Source organism: Phoxinus phoxinus, assembly GCF_949152265.1.
Source record: "Phoxinus phoxinus genome assembly, chromosome: 2".
Taxonomy (NCBI): Eukaryota; Metazoa; Chordata; class Actinopteri; order Cypriniformes; family Leuciscidae; genus Phoxinus; species Phoxinus phoxinus.
In genome coordinates, this window is record NC_136877.1 from 44,228,001 (window position 1) to 44,253,242 (window position 25,242).

Genomic DNA, 25,242 nt, shown 5'->3' on the forward strand with positions numbered 1-25,242 from the left:
GCATTTGTGCCTGATATGATTTTATCAAATGATATCATTTTATCAAATTACGTATTATATTATTTTGTCTATAAATCTTGACATTTGCTGAAATTATTAAATTATTAGTGTTTTTACAGATTAACTTTAAGTGAGTGTTTGATGATGGCAAAGGTAATCAAATGTAAAAAAAAAATAATGTAAATGCACAATTAAATATTGATATATAATATATATATATAAGCCTTGTATGGCTATATGCAGATGCTCAAGATAGATCAGTAGTAAATCTGTGTATATTTCTGTGTATATTTTACAAAATAATACTGTGGTTATACCATGGTTCAGTGATGGTAATACCATGGTACTTTGATACACACCATGACACTGAACAATTATATTCTGTTACCATTTTACTGTAAGGTACTTCCAGAAACCGTGGTATTCCCATTATATATCTTATGGTAATACCATGGCACTTGTTTTGAAAGGCTATTTGAAAAGTTTTTGTTTTAGCAGCCTGCTGGCATTGAGCGTGTGTGTGTGTGTGTGTGTGTTTGTGTGTGTGTGTGTGTGTGTGTGTGTGTGTGTGTGTGTGTGTGTGTGTGTGTGTGTGTGTGTGTGTGTGTGTGTGTGTGTGTGTGTGTGTGTGTGTGTGTGTGTGTGTGTGTGTGTGTGTTCTCCAGTCAAATCTAAGCAAGCCAGAGTGGCTCGGTTTATTTTTGAGTTAGTAAGTCTGCTAGGCAACCCAGGAGACATCTCTCTCTCTCTCTCTCTCTCTCTCTCTCTCTCTCTCTCTCACTCTCTCTCTCTCTCTCTCTCTCTCTCCCTGCAAACACGTTCAAATGCCATTTAAGGCTTTGTCAAACGAAAAGGAGCGTGTGTGTGTGTGTGTGTGTCTGATAGGAGGGTACAGATTGAACACAAACTGATCTGAAAGAACCCATGAACCGTAGCTTAACCTTTGGATATGTGAACGTAACGGAAAAAAACCTGCATGATTTTGAGTGTGTGCATGTGTGTTACAGACACATAATCTGACTGTGGTTCATGTTATTATTCACTGCACACCATTGCACAATAATTTTGTTGACGATGCACATTCAAATCTGCAGCTCTGGCTCATTGACACAGGCTTTAGCAGAACCAAGTGTTATATCGAGAAACAGTAAATTTAGCCGTGTGTGTCGATCATCTGCGCTGGCAGTCTGTGTTTAGAGATAGTAGATGATGCATGTGTGAGTATACTGTAGATAGTATGTGTGTGTGTGAGACTGCCAACATAGTAGCTCAATGTGTACCTGTCCTGCTTTCTAGAGATTTTCTTTTGCTTTGGCATTCCAGGAAGAAAGAAAGAAATGCGGTTCTTTTGAACTTCCTATCCTGAATCCTGAATAATAAGCATCACGGTTTCCACAAAAATATCATACAGCACAACTGTTTTCAATATTGATAATAAAAAGAAAGGTTTCTTGAGCACCAAATTAGCATATTAGAAAGATACAACTATATCCCTTTTTGCATATTGGATTAAGGATTAAAGTCAGCATGAAACAGAAGTTGCGATAGTCTTTTTTCCCTGTTGTGAAGAAAAAATGAAGGGCTGGACTTGATTTTGTCCATCAGGAATTGATTGGATGGTTGTGGTTTGCTATTGGTCGATGTCATGTGAGTGACAGGTTGCCCCGCCCTCGCGCCAGTGAACACGTCATCAGAGAAGAGAAGAGAAGAGAAGAGAAGAGAAGAGAAGAGAAGAGAAGAGAAGAGAAGAGATGTCTCTGTAAGCTATTTTAGTGAAAGATTATGAGGGCACGTGGATTTAAAAAGAAAATGCTTCATGGTGACTTTAAGATCAAGTCTAGTGTAAAATGCTAGTCAAAGTATGAAACTAATCCACTCAATTAACTCATGAGGTTTTTGAGTTCATACTGTAGATTAAAGGGATTATGCTGAGGGAAAGAAAGGATGACAGAAAGTCAGGGCAGAAGGAGATGATCTGTGATGTAGTCAACAGTGCTCTCTAGTGCTCTAAATGTGTACTGCACTCTCTCTCTTTCTCTCTCTCTCTCTCTCTCTCTCTCTCTCTCTCTCCATCTCTCTCTCTCCCTCTGTTTCAGTCACATGTAAGTAATTACCCATAATGATATCAATGATTTAATTTAGTCATTATGAGCTTGATTTCACAGTTTTAACGAGATCTTTAAAACACGTATACAGCCAAAAAAGAGGTCATGTCTGGTTTGTGGACATCATTGTATGCGTCAAATAAACACTGTAAGTGAGATTGTGTATATAAAATAAACACATAAAAACACTGCATATTTTCACCATTTGTGGCCGTCTGGTAAAGAGATTAAAGATGTATGAACGCTCATACATAAGCACCTCTGTATCACATCTGAAGCATGTTATTAAACTTCACTGAATCTTGTCGCTGTCATCCATTTAATGAACACTTCTACACAAGACAATTTATTACTCTTTTTCAAATTAGTAGATGTGTTTCACCATCATGATTACAAGTTAATTTACTTGAAATATGCACAGTATTAATCATAACATGTGACAAATTATTACAATTTAAAATGAATTTATTCATATCTATTTGAATATATTTTAAAATGTGATTTATGGCTGTGATGCAAAGCTGAATTTTCAGCATCATTACTCTTCAGCGTCACATGATCCTTCAGAAATATTTTTTAATATGCTGATTTGCTGCTCCAAAAAATTGCACACATATGTTATCAATGAAAAGAGTCGTTTTTTTGTAGAAACCATGAGGGATTTTTTTTTTCCAGGAAAAGAGGAGCTTTTTAATAGAACAACAGCATATGTTTAAAATACAAATCTTTTGTAACACTATAAATGTTTACTGTCTTTTTTTGTATCACTTTAAGCCGTTAATATATTTATTTTTTATGCCTTATATATATACTCTTCTACTAGCACAGCTCTGACACACCTTTATTATGTTTAAGCCTCGTATTTATTCATATTTATATTGTAGTTGTGCTTTTTTGTGTGGTCCTGTTCTTTTCCATTTAATGTAGCATTTTATCTCCTGTTTTGTTTATAGCTTTTTACTTTTTACAGTTGGCATGTTGAGCACCTTCTTTATTCTTCCGTCTTTGTATTTATTTGTTTTCTGTCCAGTATCGCACTTGCACACACTTGCCCCGTGCCCGAAACCTGTGCCTTTGTGCTCCTGCTCATTGACTTTAATGCTCTGTGCCCTGGAGGCTCTGGCTTTGCCTCTTTCTCCACATTGATTTGCAGGTGATAGTGGTTTTAATTTGCTAATATAGTGGACTGGCTGTCTGCACTAGAGCACTGAATAAGATAAAGGATATTAACATAACAATAGAGCCATGCATTTGCACGGCTTTCACCTGATGGCCACTTGAATTCATACATTCAAAATGTATCGCCACAAAGGTAGGAACAATTGTGAGTCTTTATGCATTTCAGACGATGCGAGTCTCATCACATCATGTTTTAAAGCCTAAAGTCATTCACTGTAATATTATCTGCAATATATTTTATTTTTGAGTAAACAATGCTTTGGGGGAATTTTTTCCTTTAAGGTCCTCCGTAATGTTATCCAGAATGCATTGCTCTTATGCCATTGCCAGGATTTTTCCTGCATTGGTAAATTCATCTTTGTCCCGCCAGCTTTATGTGATCATTAAATGTGACGAGATCTGCTGTTCTCTTTAAATCACTCCTGTGAGTATTTTTTGTAAGCGCTCTGTGAACTTCTATTTACAGTGTGTTTTTGGAGCATTGAGCTTTGTAGCCAATCACAGACATATCTGTTGAGCACTTGAACGCAGTGACCAATCAGATGTGTTTAAGTTAGTCAGAATATGCTCAACATCGCTCAAAACAGTAGTTTTTGTCCAGCGCGAGTTCTGTATAGTATAACCATATCCTTTCATTATAATAATATTTATGTGTATATAATATATATGTTTTATGTACATCGTGTTGAACTGAAGTGCTTGACAACTTCAGTGATTATAATAGCAGCATTCTTTGCTTGTTTTCTGTATACAATGTATATTTTTAAAGGGGTGGTTGAGTATGATTTCACTTTTCTAACTTTAGTTAGTGTGTTAATATCACTGTTTGAGCATAAACAACATCTGCTAAGTTACAACGCTCAAAGTTCAAAGCAAAGGAAGATATTTGCTTTTAAAGAAAAGGACTACAACAAACGGCTGGTAGGGACTACATGACATTCCTCCCGGGTTGGTGACATCAGCAAGCCTAAAATGTACATAAGCCCCGCCCCCTGAACACGCAGTCCATGTTGAGAAGAGGAAAAGTTGTTGTAGAGTACATTTGTGAGTCAGCTCAAACTTTAGCATCCATCTTTTCACATGCAATAGAAATTTACTATGTGTGCATCTCACAACAGTTCCTATACGAGCGATTTATAGATTATCATGACAGAATATGCTAATTGAAGATCGTTAACTCCACATCAGCAACATAAATTCATCAACTAACCATTCAGAGACGTCCTGTTGCATTCTACATGTTGTCACTTCTTGAGTCTCTCCATCTTTGCCTGACTCAGTTTTAACATTAAAGGAAGAACAGTTTCTGTCATTTTAGTGTGTGTGTGAGGTAATCGCAGCTGCTAACACACACATGAGCTCTTGAAACCCCGCCCTCTGCAGATCATTTGCATTTAAAGGGTCAGGCACAAAACGGTGCGTTTTTGCAAACCCTCAAAAAGTGAGAACTTTAACATGCTATATAAAATATATGTGGGGTATTTTGTGCTAAAACTTCACACACACACACACTCTGGGGACATCAGAGATTTATTTTACATCTTGTGAAAAGGGCGTTTTACCACCCCTTTAATGCTGCTACTGTAACTCTCAATTTTTTGAGTTTCTACTCAGTTTCCCCGTAACATATACACAGCCAGCATCCTAGTTCTGTCAGAATATGCAGAGAGTCAGCTAAATCTGAATGCATTGAGAGCGCAAGACTTTCTGTCACCATCTGTTTCTTCTACCGTAACACACACTGTTCCCTGATGGCAGGAACGATACTAAGCAGATCTCTGTGTGAGAGTACTTTTAAACACTTTGGAAGCTTGTTTTTGGTGATGTGTGAACAGCAGGTGTCCTAAAGGCATGACAAACTGCCTGCGTTAGTGTGTGTGAGATTGTGCGCGCGAGAGCTTCCTTTGAGGCCTCCTATCAGAAAAAGACTGCAACCCGTCCTGCTCGATAAAACTCAACAAACATCCAATCTCAGTGGATCAAATAAAGTTTCTTTTTTTCTTCTTCTCCTTAAAGTGTCTTGCAAGAATTTGCATATGAAATAGATGATGTCGGGTATAACGGACTGGCAGAGACTGAAATAGATTAAAGGAGAAGATGGTTTAGATGTACGGATATTTGTGCATCTCAGTTTGAAGAGAAGATTTAAAAGCTTTTATTTAGATATCGGATTCCTCTGAGGACATTTACATTGAAGATGTTCATAGTTTTGCAGAAATGCATACAACCCAAAGGATTGTTTTACTGACATTCATTTATTTTTTCGTACTTTTTTATGTGGTAACAAAAGCAGCATACGATTATTGTAAATATTGATTATGTTGTACATTTAATATATTTAATAACTACAAATTACATTCATGTTAAATATTTAATAATAATATGTTTCATATTTGATATCATATTTATAAAAAAAAAACTTGAAGTCACAATGAAATTATTTTTGTATTTCTGACAATATTCTGGGACTTGATTTGATCAATTAGGAACTGATTGGATCATGGAAAGTGAGTCAGGTTTAGATGCATTTTAGAGGCTGAGTAGTTATTTTGATGAAGACAGATTTGTTTTTGTTGTTTAAATATTTTGAATTGCACAAAATAAAGCCTTTGTAATTATATATATTGAAATTATTTATGCAAAAACGTACAATTACATACAATAAAAGAATGAAAAAACAACAACATCCTAATAGTAATATCCATCTGAAATACAGTAAGTAAATGCATAAAAAGGGGGAATTCAAACCAAAAAGGAAAATTCTGTCATCGTTTACTCACTCTCATTTTATTTCAAAGCTATATGACTTTCTTTGTTCTGTGGAACACAAAAGGAGAAATTTTGAAGGATATTTCAGTGCTTTTTTTGCCCATAGAGTAAAAGTCAACTGGGTCTAATGTTGTTTGATTTCCAATGTTTTTGCATGTTCTACAGAACAAAGAAAATGAAGAAATGATGAAATTCTCTTTTTTTTGGGTCAACTGTCCCTTAAAGGGGCAAAATGGGCTTTCAATAAAACTTGGATACCTATACAGTAGAAAAGCGGTGTTACCTGACTAGAGAAAGCCAAACAAAAGGCTGTTGTCTTCCCGTTTTCGAAATAGGTAGGGAAACTTCAACACCCATAATGCTGCATGTTGCCATCCAAGGCCACTTCCACCAGTCCGCTGTGGATGCACTTGACCAGTCAAATCCTGCCTTGCTTTAGTAGCAAACTTTGAGTCATAATGGTGTCGACGTCTTTTTTTCCTGGTGTATAAATTTAAATAGGAAACTATTAGAAGGAGTGAGTTACTTTCAGTTTTCAGTGAAGGATCCAGTGCGTTAGGCAGCGGCTAAAGGCTGCAAAGAATCATAAATAAGGAGAGAATGCTGTAAAATCTGAAAAGTATAATTGATATATTAAACTGGATGACTATAGTGTGGGACAAACGGAAGGGGAAAAACTGAGTACGATACAATTTTCAGTGATAAACCTTACAATAACTGTTCTGTAATAACCCTCTGTTGATCCGACTGTCTGTGGGTGGGATACACAAATGCGGAAGTACAATCAGTAGTTTTCCCAAACACCCTGGAACTGTCAAAAGTCTGACTTTTGCTGAGAAATAAACGTGAATGTCTCGGTCCAGTTAACACGGAGAACGAGTAAACATTGTTCATTTACATATACTATGGACATTGTAACAATACAAAGCAGGTTGAAAATCGGCAAAGTTACACTTTAAGGAAAGAAATTTTGATTTCATCTCGGGTTTAAATGTAATGTAAAGAATAACTAAGTTTAGAGACATTCATTAGATCTTATGATTCTAGACTGAGTGTCTGTCTTCTTGTGATCTGCATATGTTTAGTTGAACTTCCTCCATCTGTCCTTGGACATGTCAATCAAGACATCTGTGGTCCTGAGTGTCTGTGTTTAAGTCTCACCCTTTTGTCTTCTCTTTATGGTTCTCCATCGCAGAAACGCCACCATGCCGAGAAGCGTGTGGTTATGTGTCCCGATGCTGCTTGGTCATTTGAGAGCAGATCTGGCGTGACGTGGGCGATGTGAACAGTGTAAAGGTCAACATGCATTTGTGTACAGGTCGAGGTGAAAGGTCACAGCTGATGAAGCTTTGAGTGCTCGACCTTTGTCGGTTCACTTTGCCTGTTGAAAGTGTGAGATGTGATGTTTGCTGGGATTATAGGTTATTGGTCATTGGCTTTGATTTTGACTGAAATGATTCAGGTCCTTATTTTGAGCAGGTGGATTCTGGGTAGGATTAGTTTCCTTGCATTTAGGTTGTATATTTACCTCTTTAGTTTGGTTCTCTCGGTTCTTTTAGTCCAGACCAAAAAGAAAATGATACATTTAGTCCTGGTTCACTTGGTACTGAACTGTGACTCCTATAATGAGAAGAACCAGGTTGAGCTTTATGTCCTTTTCAGGTTTGCATCTTGTGACATCACATCCTGTTTTTGGTTCATTTAGATGTCTTTGGTCATGTTCAGATGGCAATGTTCACACTTATTCAAATGAACCGCTCTGACCGAGCAATCGCGCCAAATTTCGTTTTGGCCTGATTTTATTCGAAATGATGTCACACCAGTAAGACTGACCCGAGCCGGTTTGAATATAACTCACATTGAATATGAGCCCATTGAACTGCCTTGATTCAGATATCTCGGGTCAATGTTTTAATGATGGATGCTACAATAACATCACTGATAAACCAATAGCTTTTCTGGATATACAATTATAAGCAAAATTCTTAATAACCAATTGGATTGAAGCACTATTTACAATTATTTATAAATATTTTTTAAGCACATGTCCAAATATCTTAAGATCATCCTTGCATGTATACAGTATAATACATAGTACATACTATGTTATATGCTAGGAATAATTATTTGGAGTTATTACTGTTACTGCTGGCTGTGTTGTAGTTAATTTGACATGAAATGTAGCAAAAGCAGCTCATCAACATGCAGTGGAAACACCGCAGGAGGAACTTATTCTAGCAGCATGTTAACATCAGTTCTCATCACGAGTTCTTGATAACACACGCTTTCATTAGCTGGCTGGTAACTATGGCAACCGCACACACAGATGTTACGGTGATGTTGTGCATGTAGGATGTTTAACATCAGTTACATTTGTATCATGACATGACTGCATCATTTTTCTTAAATCTTAAATCTTGGCAAATGAGTACAAATCATGGCAAATCATACATTTTTATGTATGATCAATTTTTATATTTTAATTAACTGGACGGATGGACGGATGGATAGATGGATGGATGGATGGATGGATGGATGGATGGATAGATAGATAGATAGATAGATAGATAGATAGATAGATAGATAGATAGATAGATAGATAGATAGATAGATAGATAGATAGATAGATAGATAGATAGATAGATAGATAGATAGATAGATAGATAGATCGATAGATAAAATATTTTAAACATTTACAAAAATATTGTAAAAAAATATATTTAATACATATATTCATATTTAAACGTTCTATTCATATAATTATTAGTATATTGCAAAATATTACTATTATATAGATATCAAATATGTTACCATAACAACAATAAAATATCAATGTCACAATATTGCATTATATGTATTTGTATATTGTAAGATTTTATCGTTTTAATAATAGTAATCATTATACAATTATATGTATAGATTGTATTTAAATATTAACATATGTATTAAATATAAGATCATAACCAAATATTATACGTTAATCTTAATAATAATTCAAACTTTCTAGCTTTAAGAATCTTTTTGGCATTTAGATTTTTCTTTGCATTTTTTCCCTCTAGAATTTCGTATTTCCATTGGTATTTTAACTAAACCCAGCATTACCGTGGTCTAGTTTGTAAGGAAGCAAAAGGAAATGTTGAAATTCTAGCCGACAGAATCATGACATCAGCAGTGGGACATTCCTTACAAGTGTCTCTTCATGACACAACTGCAGCCCCTCCACCACCGGCTCTGTTCTCTTGCAGGATACCCAGGGTGCCTCTGAATCCCTCGTGATTTTGTGTCATAGCCCCAGAAAGCCCATATGTCCCACCCACCCCCTAACAGCCTGGCAGTGGGGACCTATCCGCCCCCTAACCTCCCGAAAAGCAGATGATGGGGGTCTCCGGAAACAAAGAGCGCTCTCCACGGGGTGAGGCCCCTGCATTGTCCACACATACTCGGATTTATTTTACCATCCATTGGCAGAATGAATGGCGAGCGTAGCCTGTGATTCAAAGCTGTTGTTTTTTTAATGAGCTTGTTCACTATTGCCCGACACATGTAGCGTCCGCCACATATCACTCGCCACTACAGCAGCACAATAAATCTGTGGAGATCTTCAATGTGTTCTCCTCAGACTGTGATTGAGTTGTAAAGAGGCAATTAGCTTTAGATGAGCCTGATTTAGGGAGAAACTGGTTATATACGTCATTTGAGATTCGACTCAACTGTTGTAGGATTGATATACAGTAATGTTTATCCATAAAAAATGCATCCTAAAATGCTGTTTGAAATATTGTAATTTTTTGTTCATTCAATTAAGGCTCAAATTACAATAAAATTAAATATATATATATTGAAATATATATATTTACTGATATATACTTATATATAAATATATATCAGTAAAAAAAAAATATATATATATATATATATATATATATATTGCAATATATATATATATTTACTGATATATACTTATATATAAATATATATCAGTTAATATATATATATATATATTTTTTTTAAATATATATATATGAAAAATATGTACGTTTTTCATCTAATATATATATATATATTTCATCTAATATATATTGGATGAAAAACTGAAATATAGCCTAAATAAACATTTAAATCGATTGGCAACTAAGTTAAAGTAAAACTGATAGATAAATAAACAAATAAATAAAAATATTAGAAAAAAAACTAAAACTAATAAAAATGACAAAACCACACAACAATGACTAAATGTCAAATTAAATTCAAATGAAAACTGAAAATATAAACAAAGAAGCGTATTCAAAACATAATTAGATACTGCTATAAATAATACTATACACTAAATGGTTTTAGTTTTATTAGTTGTATTTATTTTAAATACATGGCCCTGTTAAAATAAATTCTTTCATACATAATTAAAATAATAAAATAGATCAAAATTAAATAAATTAAATATGTATTTTTATCCAATGTAATTATGTTTTGTTTAGTCTCGCTTTTTCCCCAACTTGATTTATATTGACTTTATTGACTTAATTGAACTCTATATTAAGTACAGCTCGCTGCATTGCACACTTTAGTTTCACTGTAGCTTTGCCAACACTGCTAAAATCTCTTCAAGCTCTAGATCCGCTCTGTCACAGTTTCAAAACATCTGCTGGAGTAAGAAGCCCTGTGTGTGTTGTGTATATTAAAAACACGCGTGGTTTTGCAGCCTCAAGGGTTCTTTAGTGTGGGAATGAGGGCAGAAACTTGGGCGATCCCCAGAAACTGACATTTGGCTTGTAATTTGTGGTTTGGCATGAGTTTTGGCGAGAGCTTGAACATGGGGAACACCTCGTGTCTCCACACCGCAGCTCATGCCAGCAGTCTGTACCACACACTCCACCACCACAACTGTGGAGAAGAGGAAAAGTGTGTATTCAGACCCTCAGAACGGCTGCGCAACAGCAGACAGATCTGAAGTGTGGATCGCCGTTACAGAGATCAGCCCTTTTCACACTGGACTAATTCATCATCTTGTCACATTTTCTTATTCATGTTATGAATAACTGTCCGTTACTTCGCTGTGTTTGCACACTAGATGTCTGGTGACAGTTTGTTTAATGAAACTCGCTCACCTTCTTACAATTAGATTAGCTTAATTAGCAATCACCCTGTAAATGACAGACTTATAATGCAGTGTATTTACAAAAATACATTTCCTCACACAAAATAGTGTGTGAGGAAACCTAGATCATATGTTTAGTTGTCTTAAAGGAAGTTTTGAGTTGAACTGAGTGAACTAGGAACTATACTCTCATTCCTGCGTAATAATCAAGGAACTGCTGCCGTACCAGCAGCCGCAATGATATTACGCAGCGCCTGAAAAGTTTGTAATATCATTGCGCTGCTGGTACGGCAGCAGTTCCTTGATTATTACGCAGGAATGAGATTATAGTTCCTAGTCATATTGGCCTAGAAAATCGCAACTTTTCATTTTCTGTCGGTCTTAGTAAACGATGGAACTACAGAAGAGTCAAGTTTTAAATAGGAAAAATATCGAAACTCTTTGGTCATTTTTTTGAGAGATGCTAACGGTCTAATCAGATTCAATTATCTATGCTAAGCTATGCTAAAAGTGCTACCGCCAGACCCAAAGATCGGCTGAATGGATTCGAAAACGGTAAAACTCAACTATTTAACTCTGGGGGAGTTGGAAAATGAGCCTATTTCCCAAAAAAGTGGAGTGTTCCTTTAGCATAGTATACAGATAGTAGTTATAGTAGTAAGAGGTACTTGAATGCTTATGTGTTTGTTAAATATATTGTATTTAACGTTAGATGATTTATTTTCTGCTCAGCACATTTCACCTTAAGCTGAACCAATTTGCATACTCATATGAAAAGTATGTGCTTAAAGCTGCAGTCCTTCGTTTTTCCTCTTTGTCGCTGTTCGAAATCTGCAATTGCAGTTATTCGCGGAATTATTAACTGTGCGTGGGTAATAAATCGGCATGAAACAGCGCGGATGAACAGAATGTATTGAGGAGAACCTGTCGCTGCCGCATCGCTGTGGATACTGTACTGTCATCAGCAATGTTTTTAAAAGTGTATAACCAACATTAGAATTTTCATCGGGAAATCTCATCTGAACAGTAAGTAACATTCACTTTTGTTCTGACCAAATTCGGGGGGTGGGGGAAGCATTGCAGTAGCTATATCATGCTGATTAAATCTAACGATTGCTTATATCACGTCAAAACATGAAAAATATATTTTGTTCTCAAATTATTAATGTTAACTACATCATTATTGCGTGACTACATTTAATGTGTATTAGGGCTACCTGTAGTTCAGTTTTCATTTCTGTGCCGTATAAATTCAAATTGTCATACCAACAAATTAATGTTCCTTATAACTGTTTCTCTTTGAAATAAAAAACACACACGTATGTGTAATCAAATGCTTATTTAAAACTGTAATATAATCAAATTTTATTCACATACATTTTGAGCCCCTTCAAAACACGGAGTTCACGCCACCTTTCAAAAGCCCTGCCGATGTTTATCTTTGTTTTAGCATGGGGTCGGTTGCAGTCTCTTTTTTTCTGTAGCCACTCAGAAGTCTGAAGTCTTTGGGTTTTACAACTGGTGAATCTCCAGTTGTCCCTGGTGATTGTCGCTTTAAACTTTCGGGATCCGCCATACCAAGTGCTAAGCTAAATCTCCACCATCATCCACACACGCTATATAGCCGACTAGCCGGGACTCATTCTCAATGTGTACAGAAGTGACGTAATGACGCAAAGACATGCTCGAAATTCCCGCGGAAATCCACCAGTACCACTGGAATTAAAATCATTATTACAAGCTTACCGTTTTGAATCGAGGTAAGGCAAGCAGATCGTTTTGAACGCTGGCTGGTTAAGTTTTTTTTCAAAAATGTATTTTTTGATATTTTTAAACACAAAAAAGTGCCGGACTGCAGCTTTAAGCATGAAGCAACACCAGTAAGACCAGTACTTGTAAATATACTGTATCTTATTCACATACAGAGAAAATATCATAAAGGGATTTTTTCCCCCTGTGGAACGCAAAAGATATATTGATGCAATGAATGTGGTTTGGGATTTTGACATTGGAGATTGACTTTCATTGTATGGACGATGCACAGACATTTTTCAAAATATGGAACCAAATGATATTCATGATGTCTGGTTCTTTTAACAGTTTTAGAAAGTTTGCATTTTGCCAATGATGAATGACACAATAATACAAAGTCAAACTTCATAGACACTTACATAGAAAGCACATCTTTCTATTGTTTGGCCAGTGTTTTTTATTGTGTATAAATGACTCTTTTGAACCAATTCTTTTTAACGAATCAATCAAAAAGACACAAATCAGACTGACAGATCGACAAATTACGTGTTTAGTTTAGTTTAGTTTAGTTTAGTTTAGTTTAGTTTAGTTTAGTTTAGTTGAAAATTAGAAACATTAAATTGAGACCAGAAAAGACCAGAAAACTGTTATATATTTATATATGTTATATATAGTTTATACATATATATATATATATATATATATATATATATATATATATATATATATATATATATATATATAATTTTACAATTCCCATCTTTAAAGTCACCTTGAAGTCAAAATGGACAATTCTTGCTTTTTATGAACAACCTGTCACTCACATGAGATCGACCAATAGCAAACCACAAATCAATTCAATCAATTCCTGATAGTTTGATAGAACTTCTGTTTAATTATTGATGACATTGAAGAAGATTCTTTGAGCTAAAGATTATATCAGAAAGGTAATGTGTGTAGGCGATGCAGTTGAGTTCACTTGTTGATGATTGTGAGTTGGTTAAGAGTGGAGGGATGTTTGGAGGGAGAGGGTGTAATGGAGGGGTGGTGTGGGGGAGGTAAAGAGGGATTCCCTCATCCACTGCTGACGGAGAACTGCCTCTCCAGCTGGTGTCTCCTCCCCACCCCCTTCAGCTGGTGTGTGTGTGTGTGTGTGTGTGTTTCAGACCGGAGGCAGCTGCCCTCAGCGTGGCACAACACTAGCGGTGAGAGCTCTGTCTGCTTTACTTTCTCTTTCTCTCAATCTCTGGTACCACCATCCACTCCATCACTCTTCTCAAACTCTCCTTCAAACCCGCTTCATCTGAACTTCTTCCTTTAGCATGGATCTATCGTTCTCCTCCTCCTCTAAAGCTCTCTCTCTCTGTGGATGCTTGTGATGGATGCGGCTCTGATGGATTGTAAATGGGACGGCCGGCAGGTGAAGTGAGGAAGATAAAGGGTAGAGGAAGATGAGTGTGATGCTGTGGCGCAGGGATCAAAACAATCTCAGCATGAAACTGGTAAAAGACTTCCTTTGGTTGTGGGCTTGAGTGGCTGTTGGGTAGACTATTGATTTGCTTTGTTTGTTTTTTTATCTAAAGTTTATTAATCATTTGTTGCATCAGAAAACCATTCATTATTTTTTTGTTTATATTATATAAAAGAGCAATACATAAATAGTAATAATAATGGTAAATGATAAAATACAAATTTTAAAAGTTTAGCCTGCACTTGATACACTACTTTTAACAATATTTTTATTTTATTATTATTATTTTATGCAACGTTTTACTAAAACTTTTTAAATTGTTTATGTTGTTTAGATTGTTTCTTTCAATCTGACCCTTTGCAAACGGCGCGTTTTATATGCAAACGTTGCTCTTGTGTTGAAAAAAACTTTTTGCTATTTTTGCATATTTTGCATATTTCCAGTGACTTATTATACTTGCCGTAGGTCAACAACGTCTTATCTTCTGGGCATATTATGTCTCACCTGATTAAAACCAGGTTTTTTTATGTTTAACCATGTCTTTAATGCATTTCAACTTATTTGGGATTCATGACTTGTTTATATTCGCGTACGTTGTGCTAGAAAGCTCTTGTTTGTTGTTGCATATAATGTTTACGGCAAGGTTTCACTTATTGTGGATTCAAGACCTGTCCAGAATCACGTTAATGCAGAAGTCTCTTGTTTGTAATTGGTTATGATGCAGGGTTTTCATTATTATCTGCTATGATACAGTGTTTACATTAGACTTTCTGGCAGGTTATAATAAAGCAACAGTTCAGCTTCTGAAGAATTCAGTTTTATATCTGAAAACACCCTTCGTATTTTCTCTTTATTAATCCTTTTTTCCCCCTGCACCCAACACAGTCTTTTCTTGTGTCCTGGTCTTATCCTCTGCACGTCAAAGCCACAAAGGCAGGCCGCTTATTGCTTGTCTGGAGATGAGGTGATAAGGGGAGCTGTTTAATTATGTATTACATGTGGAGCCCAGCACAAGTGGCAGTGCACTGAATATGTTTAAGGTCGGATGTGTGTGTATGAGAGAAGGAAGGGAGGAGATGGAGGCTGAAACGTGTCAGCGTTGACCCGATAATATCAGCGGGAAATATTGCAGTGACACCGCGAATGAAAGAATCGAAGCTCCTCGCATTCGTTCACTTCATCATTGGACGTTTAAATATCCTGGTCTGCGCGGCTGTTCAAACCCAAAGGAGAGTGGGATACACATCTCGTCTACGTTTAATTAGCGGCGTCCGATCTAATCCAGACTTCATTTCATATACTCTGCGGTGTGGTCCATTTGTGCAAATTAAATTGACCACATCCTAGGACTTTTACTTCAGTTATTTTACCGCTTCATTGTTTATTGATTTTTAAAACCTTATGAACTGTTATGAGAATTGCAATATGGGAGATTTTTAAAAAGCACACCTGATTTACTATCGAGGGTCATCAAACATTGACCTCAGAGGGCAGAGCTTCCTAAATCATCTCTGTTTTCCTTTCACTTTTTTTGTCACCTTGCTCATTTTAACAGTATTTTTGTTTCAGCGTTTATTGTTTACATTCATGAATTTGCCAGACACAATTGTGTATGTATTTTCGCTGGGAGTTGAACCCATGACCTTGGGTCAGTTTAGCACCAATATCAAACATGTGCCTTAAATCACTGTTTATTGAGAGTAAACAAAATAGTACTATGGTATTACTGTTACGATTTTCAGGATGAACCCAATTGCAGACAGCTTGCAGAACACAAGGTTTATTGATGACAAAAAACAGGGAAAAACAAAACCCACGAGGGGGCAAAACATAGACTGGACAAGGGTGACTAAACTTGACTAGGACTAGAAAGATTACAGAACAACAAACACAGAATCAGAATTCTCACCAGACAATACGTTTGACAGAATATCCACTAGGTCTCACAACATCAAATAATGAACCGGCACAGGACAGCAAACACATGGGGATAATATAGGGAACACTAATGACGAAGACAGGTGAAACTGACTAGACAATAATCACAAGACGAGGATAACAAGGGGGTGGGGTTACGTAACGAGACAACACAAGCACATGGCGCAAACAGGCCATGTGCTTGCACACAAAACATGGGTCTGTCATGATCCTGCCTGAAGACTAGAGAAAATCAAGGACACGAGGGCAGAATCATAACAGAACCCCCACCTTAAGGAGCGGCTTCCAGACGCTCCTCAAGGGGACATTAAACACGGGACAAGACAGACTGTGACAAAGACACAAACCAACAATACATGACAAATAATAACAAAGGCATACACGAATACACAATGGCAGGGTTAGGGTGAAAAATTAAAAACAACAAACATGGAAGGGGAGGCGGAGGAAACACAGAGTTCATGGGGGGTGGTCCAGGGTGGATAGGAGGACTGGGGGTCTTAGGTTTGCAGGGTGAGGACTTAGGGCGAGGAATCCGGGCAGACTTGGAAGGGGACACATGAGGAGAAGCCCTGGGGGAAACAGTCCGGGGTTGAACAGTGACAGGGGGTACAGTGGAGGACTGAACATTACTCTTGACGGTGGAAACAACAGGTAACAAAACAGGACACATGATAGGGGGTGTAGCAGGCGGCTGTGGAGCGGGAACAGGAACAGACACCGACTCAACGGCGGCCATCTTGTCAGGGGACACCGGCTCGGCAGACGCTGGCTCAGGAACAGTCACCGGCTCAGGAACAGCAGTGTGAGCGGCAGACTTAGGGACAGCGCTCTCTGCAGCAAACCCAGGAACGGCACTCTCCGCAGAAGACTCTGGAACGGCGTCGACAGAAGCTGACTCTGGAACAGCCTTCACTGAAGCTGACTTGGGATCAACGCTCTCAGACGCAGTTGGCTCGGGGCTAAAAGACATGGCAGTTCTGGTAGGAACATCCAGGATCTTGACAAGACTAGACAAATATTCAGACAAAGTCTTGGCAGCAACGACAACTGGCATCTCTTGACGAGCTGATACAGCCCGCAGTACCGCTTCTGCAGCAGAGTCGGCCGCAGCTCTCTCTTCAGCCAGCTCAGGAACAACTCCCTCCAACGCAGACTTAGAAACTGCGCTCTCTGCAGCAGGTTCAGGAACAGCTCCTCCTGCAGCAGACTCTGGAACCTCGCTCACAGCAGCAGGTCCGGGAACAGCGCTCTCTGTTGCAGCAGCGAGTGGGAAAACGATCGCGGACTCAGGGGAAGACAGAGACGGAGGACGGAAAGCTCCCCTCTTCCTTCTCTTTCTTCTTGGCCGCGGAGCAGAAGCCGTAGCCGGACTTGTGACCGGTAAGGGGGGCGCAGCGGAGGCCATTGCAGGTACTGGGGAGCCCACCGCAGGCAGGGAGGATTCGGTGGAGGACGACTCAGACGCAGACTCCCACGACAGACGTCTTCCACGCTTTCCGCAAAGACTCATGGACACAGATGGTGTCTCAGGAGTCGTGGTGGAACAAGCCTTGTCCCCAAGCGTCGTGACAGCCAGAATGCGACCCTCCGGGATCACGGGCAGCATGCCAGGCGATGAAGACACGGTGGGACCCCGCAGCTCCTTCTGAGACAAACAGTCCACCACGTCGCGGAACGGGCGGTGGACCAATCTCTCCCGTTCAGCCAGAGGAGGAGGGACATTGAGACCCGCGATGAGGTAGCGATTGACCAGGATCTCCGGTAAGAAAAACCTCCTCTCCTCCACGACCTGGGCATACTTCCTCAGGGTCAACTCACCCTGGGGAGGGAAAGGAAGCTTGCCCTTTATGCTGTCGGCGATAGCTGACTGCCACCATAGTTCCTGGTCAGTCGGTTGTAGAATAGTGGGAAAAGACACACTGTCTGCTGGGTTCTGTAATGGCCGGTTCATTCTGTTACGATTTTCAGGATGAACCCAATTGCAGACAGCTTGCAGAACACAAGGTTTATTGATGACAAAAAACAGGGAAAAACAAAACCCACGAGGGGGCAAAACATAGACTGGACAAGGGTGACTAAACTTGACTAGGACTAGAAAGATTACAGAACAACAAACACAGAATCAGAATTCTCACCAGACAATACGTTTGACAGAATATCCACTAGGTCTCACAACATCAAATAATGAACCGGCACAGGACAGCAAACACATGGGGATAATATAGGGAACACTAATGACGAAGACAGGTGAAACTGACTAGACAATAATCACAAGACGAGGATAACAAGGGGGTGGGGTTACGTAACGAGACAACACAAGCACATGGCGCAAACAGGCCATGTGCTTGCACACAAAACATGGGTCTGTCATGATCCTGCCTGAAGACTAGAGAAAATCAAGGACACGAGGGCAGAATCATAACAATTACCATATTTTTTTACATGATAATCCATGGTAATACCATCGTTTTTGGGACATATGCTTTCATGTTTTTAAACATGATATGCTAGTACCATTGCATTCTGGAGTACTACTATTGTATGTAAATACCACGGTTCAAGAATTGTAGTACCATAGTGGTGCCATTTGATAGCATTACTTTACCATGGTACCACCACAGCACTTTTTAGTACTGTATAATGATACAATGATGAAATCTTTTGATAATGCTATGGTACTTTTTTATATACCATATACTAAAATTCATGTACCATGTTATTTATATTATTTATGTCACCAAGCCCCCCAAAAAATAAACACTTTTTTATTTTTAAGTGTCCTCTGTCACTTTAAATATTTATCAACAATGGTTACAGGTCACATGATATTCAGGTAAACAAATAAAATATTTTAATATACAATTAATCTTTTAAATATAACATATATGTTTAGCAAGTGTTTTATTTCTATTTTTTTTATACTAATTTTACATTTGAACGATTTGATTAATTATTAGTTGTTCATCATCTCACGAACCCCCTGAAGTTCTCTTACAAGCCTCAGTTTGGAAAGCCCTGTTGTAAGGGAACAGGATCAGGACATGTAGTCTGGATTTGAACCTTCATTTCCCACATTAGAACCACAGAGCATTTGGAGCACATGGTGTAACTGCTGAATACACTGGTATAATGGATATTTTAGAGGTTATGAAGAGGTTATAGTACTCTGAGAGGTTATATTACATTGTGTTTAGGGTTGAAATGTTATTCTTCATATTGAGCAGGAGGGTCAGATCACGTATTCATACGGCACAGGCTGAGCAGACATCTGTCTGGTGAAGGTGAGGAGTAGTTAATGGTGTTTGGCGTCCCGCTGAGAAGACAGACCCACATCACCCCGTCTGTTGGAGCTGACGGCCTGGATGAGTCTCCTGGCCCCGTCCCTGCAGATGGCAGATTGTGTGAATATGTTGAAACTAAAAGTGAACTGTTTATTTTAAGGACCACAGCTCGAGTGTCATCAAGTGGTGCGTTCTTGTTTTCGCGCAGATGGCGCTGAACTTTCGGAGCCCTCATTGGAGAAACATGTCGAGTTCTTCATCTTGAAAGCAGCACTTGTGCAAACGGCGAAACATTTCCTGCTTTCTGTTTGGTCTGAATGTGGCTCTTAATCCTGACTGAACTCTCATGGTCCCAGAGGTGGCGTTTGGCGGCGCTCACATCAATCTAGTTCTCGCACTTTCATCTCGAAACCACAGACATCTCAGCCGTCAAGAGCTGCTCTTGGAGCTCGTCATGTTAGCACAAGGCCAAAGCCACTTGAAGTGCTTGTGGTGCTTGCAAAGCCACTCGCGCAAAACATGTGTGGACACTTGAGTTTCTAATTTTAAATTAAAAAAATATGTATTTTAAATCATTTTATTTCATCATTATTCATCATCTTTTAATTAAATTAAAAATTTGATTCACAAAATACGCTGATATGAATTATATATATATATATATATATATATATTACACTACAAATAATAAATCATCAAATTAATATATATATATATGAATATATATATATAATTAATTAATTAATATCAGCATATTTTATTGGAAAAAAAAGAATGATGAAAAATTTATAAGATAAAAGTTGGAAAAAATATTAAGTTAAAATTAGAAACTAAAATGAATACAATTCTTTTATATATATATATATATATATATATATATATATATATATATATATATATATATATATATATATATATTATGATTTAATAATTTTATGTACCCTTTTTATTTGATATTACTTTTTTAATTATATTTTTCCTGTGTGTAAGAAATTGGAGTTATCAAGTAGGAATGTCCCACATCAAATTTGGATTGAGTTTAGCTTAATTTTAGTGAATTGGATTATTTGAATGGTTTGTTTTAATGCACTAGTTGAAATCACTGATTCATTTGATTGATTTCCTGATGGGCTTTTTACTCATTTTCTGTAGTGTAATGATTCTGAATTAGTGTATATTATAACAACAATTATATATATACTGTTCTACATTATATAATAGTGTTCTAAAAGAGTTAACACTTTTATGTAATCTGGTGCTAATGCTGTAAATTAGCACTGGAGGATGTATGCAAACAAGTATCCAGTTAAACATATAGCCGATACTGATAAAAACCTAAATATTTTTGCTGATATATATGTCATGCATCCCTAAGCAGAATTGATGTGATATACGTGTGAGAATCATGAATAAATGAAGGTTATACCATCTCAGCTATGGCTGTGTTTTACCAGATCTTTTTAATATAGCCAGCTAACAACCATTTTTTAAATGATAATATGATACTTTAGGTTGCCTAGCAGAGGTTAGCACTTTTAGTGGAGTGTCTATTAAATGGCTGCTTTTATTTCTGCAATCTGTCTGACTGAGGCAATGCTTTTTTCCTCTGTCATCTTCATGCTTTTGTGTGGTAACTGTCTAAAACGGTCCATTCTCCTCCAGGAATTGAGGTTTCCTTTCCCTGATGGCTGACAGGACGGCTAATTTAACTATGCCGAAATCTGATCACAGGCTGAGGGAAAACTCTTAAAAGCAGGGCACTTTTAGGTCACACGGGGAGTATAATTACGGTTTCGGGGTCATGGCAGAGATGCAGGGAGCGGGGCATGAGAAAACTAAGGACAGACCTTTACAAAAGCAGCCAGTGTGTGTGACTAAATTTGATGAAATACGTCGGTTTGAATAGTCATGTGGGTAAATGCACATCTTTGTCTTGGGTGCTCAGAAGATAATAGTGTGTGTTTCTTTATTTTCCCTGTCTGCCTGGACGAGAAGCTTTAACTGTGCACTGTTTCTCTCTGATCATTTCAGAAAGGGGAAAAGATCTGTGATCATGGCCGTGCCCTATAGTGTCAACCTATCTGTTTCATACTCTGTGTTTGACCCTGTGTGTGTGTGTGTGTGTGTGTGTGTGTGTGTGTGTGTGTGTGTGTGTGTGTGTTTCTTATTGAACTGTCAATATATGATTATTTTGGTCAATTTCACATTCTCGTTTTAATCACAACTATTTTGAATTAATCTAGCAGATTTTAAAGAGCACCTTTTAAGCCCTTTTACAAAGTTTTGATTTTGTTTTTGGGGTCTACTCGAATAGGTTATCATGTTTGACATTGTTGGAGCACCTCTCTTTCCAGTCTGTCAGTAACGCTCTTTTTAGTTCCTGTCTCTATAAAGCCCCGCCTTCTGAAAAGGACAGTGTGCTCTGATTGGTCGGCTGGACCAGTGTGTTGTGATTGGTCAGCTGCTTCGAGTGTGTTTTGTAAATGTCACGCCCCTTACCATAACCACAAGTTTTAACACGCTACTAACACAACTCATATACTGCACATGCCTTGGGCGGGAATTATTTAAATGAGGAATATTGTGACGTGTTTGTTCCCTGAGGAAAACTCAAGACTACAATGGAGGCGTTTCAGGGAGTTCGGAAACAGTGTTTACTGACCCTTTGGAGTGACTTTGTGCTTTGCACGCTTTTTTATGCTGTAACAGCAAGATTACACACTATAGAAAGTTGAAAATGTAAAAAAGCAAAATAGGATCCCTTTAACACAATGCTAAAAAGCAGGACAAAAGCAAAGAGGATATTATTTTCCCATAGACCATCTCTCTTAAGCGGTTTTCCATCTATTCAGCCTAGTAACAATGACTGTCCTAGTTATGAATAAACCTTTGCTTTGCTTTCGCTTTGCTTTGTACTTTAACGGCTTTACACACAACAACGTGTGATTAATCCTCGGCATCAAACCTCTGACCACAATCCAATACAAAATCCTATTGGATTTTTTGGATTAAATTGATCAAATATTTGTATTGCTTTTTGGCCTTTATTGTGCAGTACAGCTACCCTGGAAATCCAGAGTTCTCGCGAGAGCACAAGTTGAGTTTGCTCAGCGAGTTACTCTGGTGTCGAGTAATGATGCTCATTAAATATGCCCCTCTATCTGAGCTGCACCAATCACATCGGGTTATCTGATATAGGCGGGCCAGAGGCGAGATGACGTCGAAGTCATTAGTAAACATTGCAAGATGGCTCTGGATGAACACCAGTTGTTTGAAATGGCTTTGGGCGCTACAATGAAAGATTTAGACTTGCCTTTTTCTCTAAAAGAGGAACAGAAGACTGCGCTCGAATCGTTCCTTTCCGTCGCTCTGGATACGTCACCCCGTGTATTGTTGTGATTGGTCGTAGTGTTAGCCAATTGCGTGCAGTGAGATTTTCAATCTCTATTTTTATTTATTTTTATCAAAGCAATCATTTCCACTTCAAATGATGAATCACCATTTAACATCAAATACTTAATGCATACGCATCAGCCAAATGAAGGGCGCTCTCTGTTCCCATGACGTCATCATTGATTACACTCTCCACCTCGAATTGACTCTCTTTGACCTCAAGAATCAATCACTGCTCGTTTACTTTCACTACAGCCCACAGCTTCATGAACCAGAGGGGTCTTCATGTGTCCTCCAATCCTCTGGACAGCTCTAGAAAATGCATTATAACATTAGAAAATTTTCCTAGACCATATTTTTGAAGGATTTCAGATTGACAGTTCTTGATGAAATATGGTACATCAGCAAGTGGAGCCTCTTGACTGCAAGATAATGAACATTAGGGTCAAGTTGGAGTGACCCGGAAAGCTCAGCCAAAAGGAAAGATTACATTTGCTTTAGAAATTGAATTTGTAGGCCGGTCAGAGTATAGAGGAGCATAAATAAATGAGGCATCTGTGATCTGTGTGTCTGGCCGTGTGCATTATTAGATTAGAGCTCTAATCAAGACACTCCAGAGGAGAATTACACACTTTACACCACTCTGTGACACAACACAGATGGCAGGAGAGAAGAGAGTGGCTTCATATTTGAATAGGAGGAAACTGAAAGGGATTTGGCATGAGATCATATATACTCGATGCTGTTCTTAAGATGAAGACCACCATTTGTGAATTGTGAGTATGTGCTGCTGTTCTATTTATGTTTTGTGAGTGAGTCGCAGGTCTCGATTCGATGCTCTTGTATGATTTAGCACCAGCCTTGATCTTTGGTTTGGACCATCCGTCACCCTTCTCACCGCCCCAACACACATTCCTGGTTGTTGTCAGCACCTCTCGAGTAGCCGTCAGACCTCCCACATACTCCGTTTCTCTCTGGACATGCAGAGCCGATGTGCAAGTGTGTTTGCATATGTTTGTGTACATATACATTCTGTATGTGTGTGTGAAAAGACCGTTTTAAAGCTCTACTGGACGACAGTAAACCTCGAGAGACCAATATCAGCTAGATGTGTTTTTAGTGACTGAAGCAGGAAAAGAAGCATTAGTCTTGGCTACCACAGCTAGGTTTCCATCCAAACTGGTGAATTTAACTTATGTGCAAATTTGACACTTCTATGAGAGGGAATTAAACCACATCATTCTGATGACAGACTTGGGCTCAGGCATTTCAAAAGGATCAAACCAACACTCGAGATGCTGTGCGATGCGATTGGTCCACTGGTTAGTCCAGTTATCCAATCACACCCTCTTTGGAGGAAAAGTCACGTGAGTTTTTTCCATTTTTTTGTTGCGCATCGAGGAATGTTTCCTTCGTAGTCTATGCGCATATCTAAATAATGTATGCGCCTCAGTCGAGTGGAATAAGTTTGTATGCATATTTTTTAGTATTGATGCACATCTTAGAATTTACAATCAGCGGTTTGTTTGTGTTTTTTTTTTTTTGCGATATGCTAAAATCTGCAAAAAAAAAAAAAAATAGGTAGATGCAAACATGTCGTCTGTGTTTTTGTTACATAAAACTTTGCATTTCTTGATATTTGGGTCAGAATAGGATCACGACTTAAAAAACACATTTTTGACACACTAAGAGGAAAACAATTAGGAAATGAAAGTCCTTTGCAATCATCAAGAGTAAAACAGATTCGGGACTCCTACTGTATTATTTATTTAGGATTAGATACTTTATTAAGTTTGTTCAATTGAAACATAAGCTATTTATTCTTCTCTGTTTATTCCATTAGGATCCTTTAGGATTATTATTAAACTATTTTTTATATTCTATTAAATTGGCGTTTTTTTGGACTAGGTGGAACCATAATAATCTGAGATGTCTCTGCTTCAGCATTTGACACTAAGTGTGACATGTAGACACGTAGAGGTATATCTTAAGCAAACGATGCTCCAGAATGCATCTCACAGCTAAAATTATTCCCCCCCCCCCCCCCCCCCCCCCCCCACACACACACACACATCACTGACTTGATTACAGGCGTGAGTGTCGCAGGACGTCCTCTGGGCTTCAGTGTTTATGAGCGCGCTTCACCTGTGAAAGCATTATGCCTCTGAACGTGAGGATGTACGTCCCAGAGAGACGCCACAGCAGGTCGTCCTGCCATCACTACAGAACGGTAAGACCTCGCTGCTGTGGAGATAT

The 25,242-nt window shown here is 38.1% G+C and overlaps 2 protein-coding genes across 3 annotated transcripts in view; one reads left to right on the forward strand and one right to left on the reverse strand.

The window, feature by feature from the left end:
- The window catches only part of csrp3 (cysteine and glycine-rich protein 3 (cardiac LIM protein)), a 347,838-nt gene that overhangs the window by 119,950 nt on the left and 202,646 nt on the right, over positions 1-25,242 (reverse strand). The gene's annotated exons all lie outside the window — the stretch shown is intronic.
- The window catches only part of nav2a (neuron navigator 2a), a 198,931-nt gene that overhangs the window by 97,966 nt on the left and 75,723 nt on the right, over positions 1-25,242 (forward strand). The window contains exon 1 of one of the 2 annotated variants that reach the window (XM_079593514.1): positions 25,077-25,216. The exons of the other annotated variant lie outside the window; for it this stretch is intronic. Within the exon in view, the coding sequence (XP_079449640.1) occupies positions 25,145-25,216 (72 nt within the window). The 5' untranslated portion in view covers positions 25,077-25,144. Of the gene's footprint in view, positions 1-25,076; positions 25,217-25,242 lie in introns of those variants that run through there. 2 annotated transcript variants of the gene reach the window in all.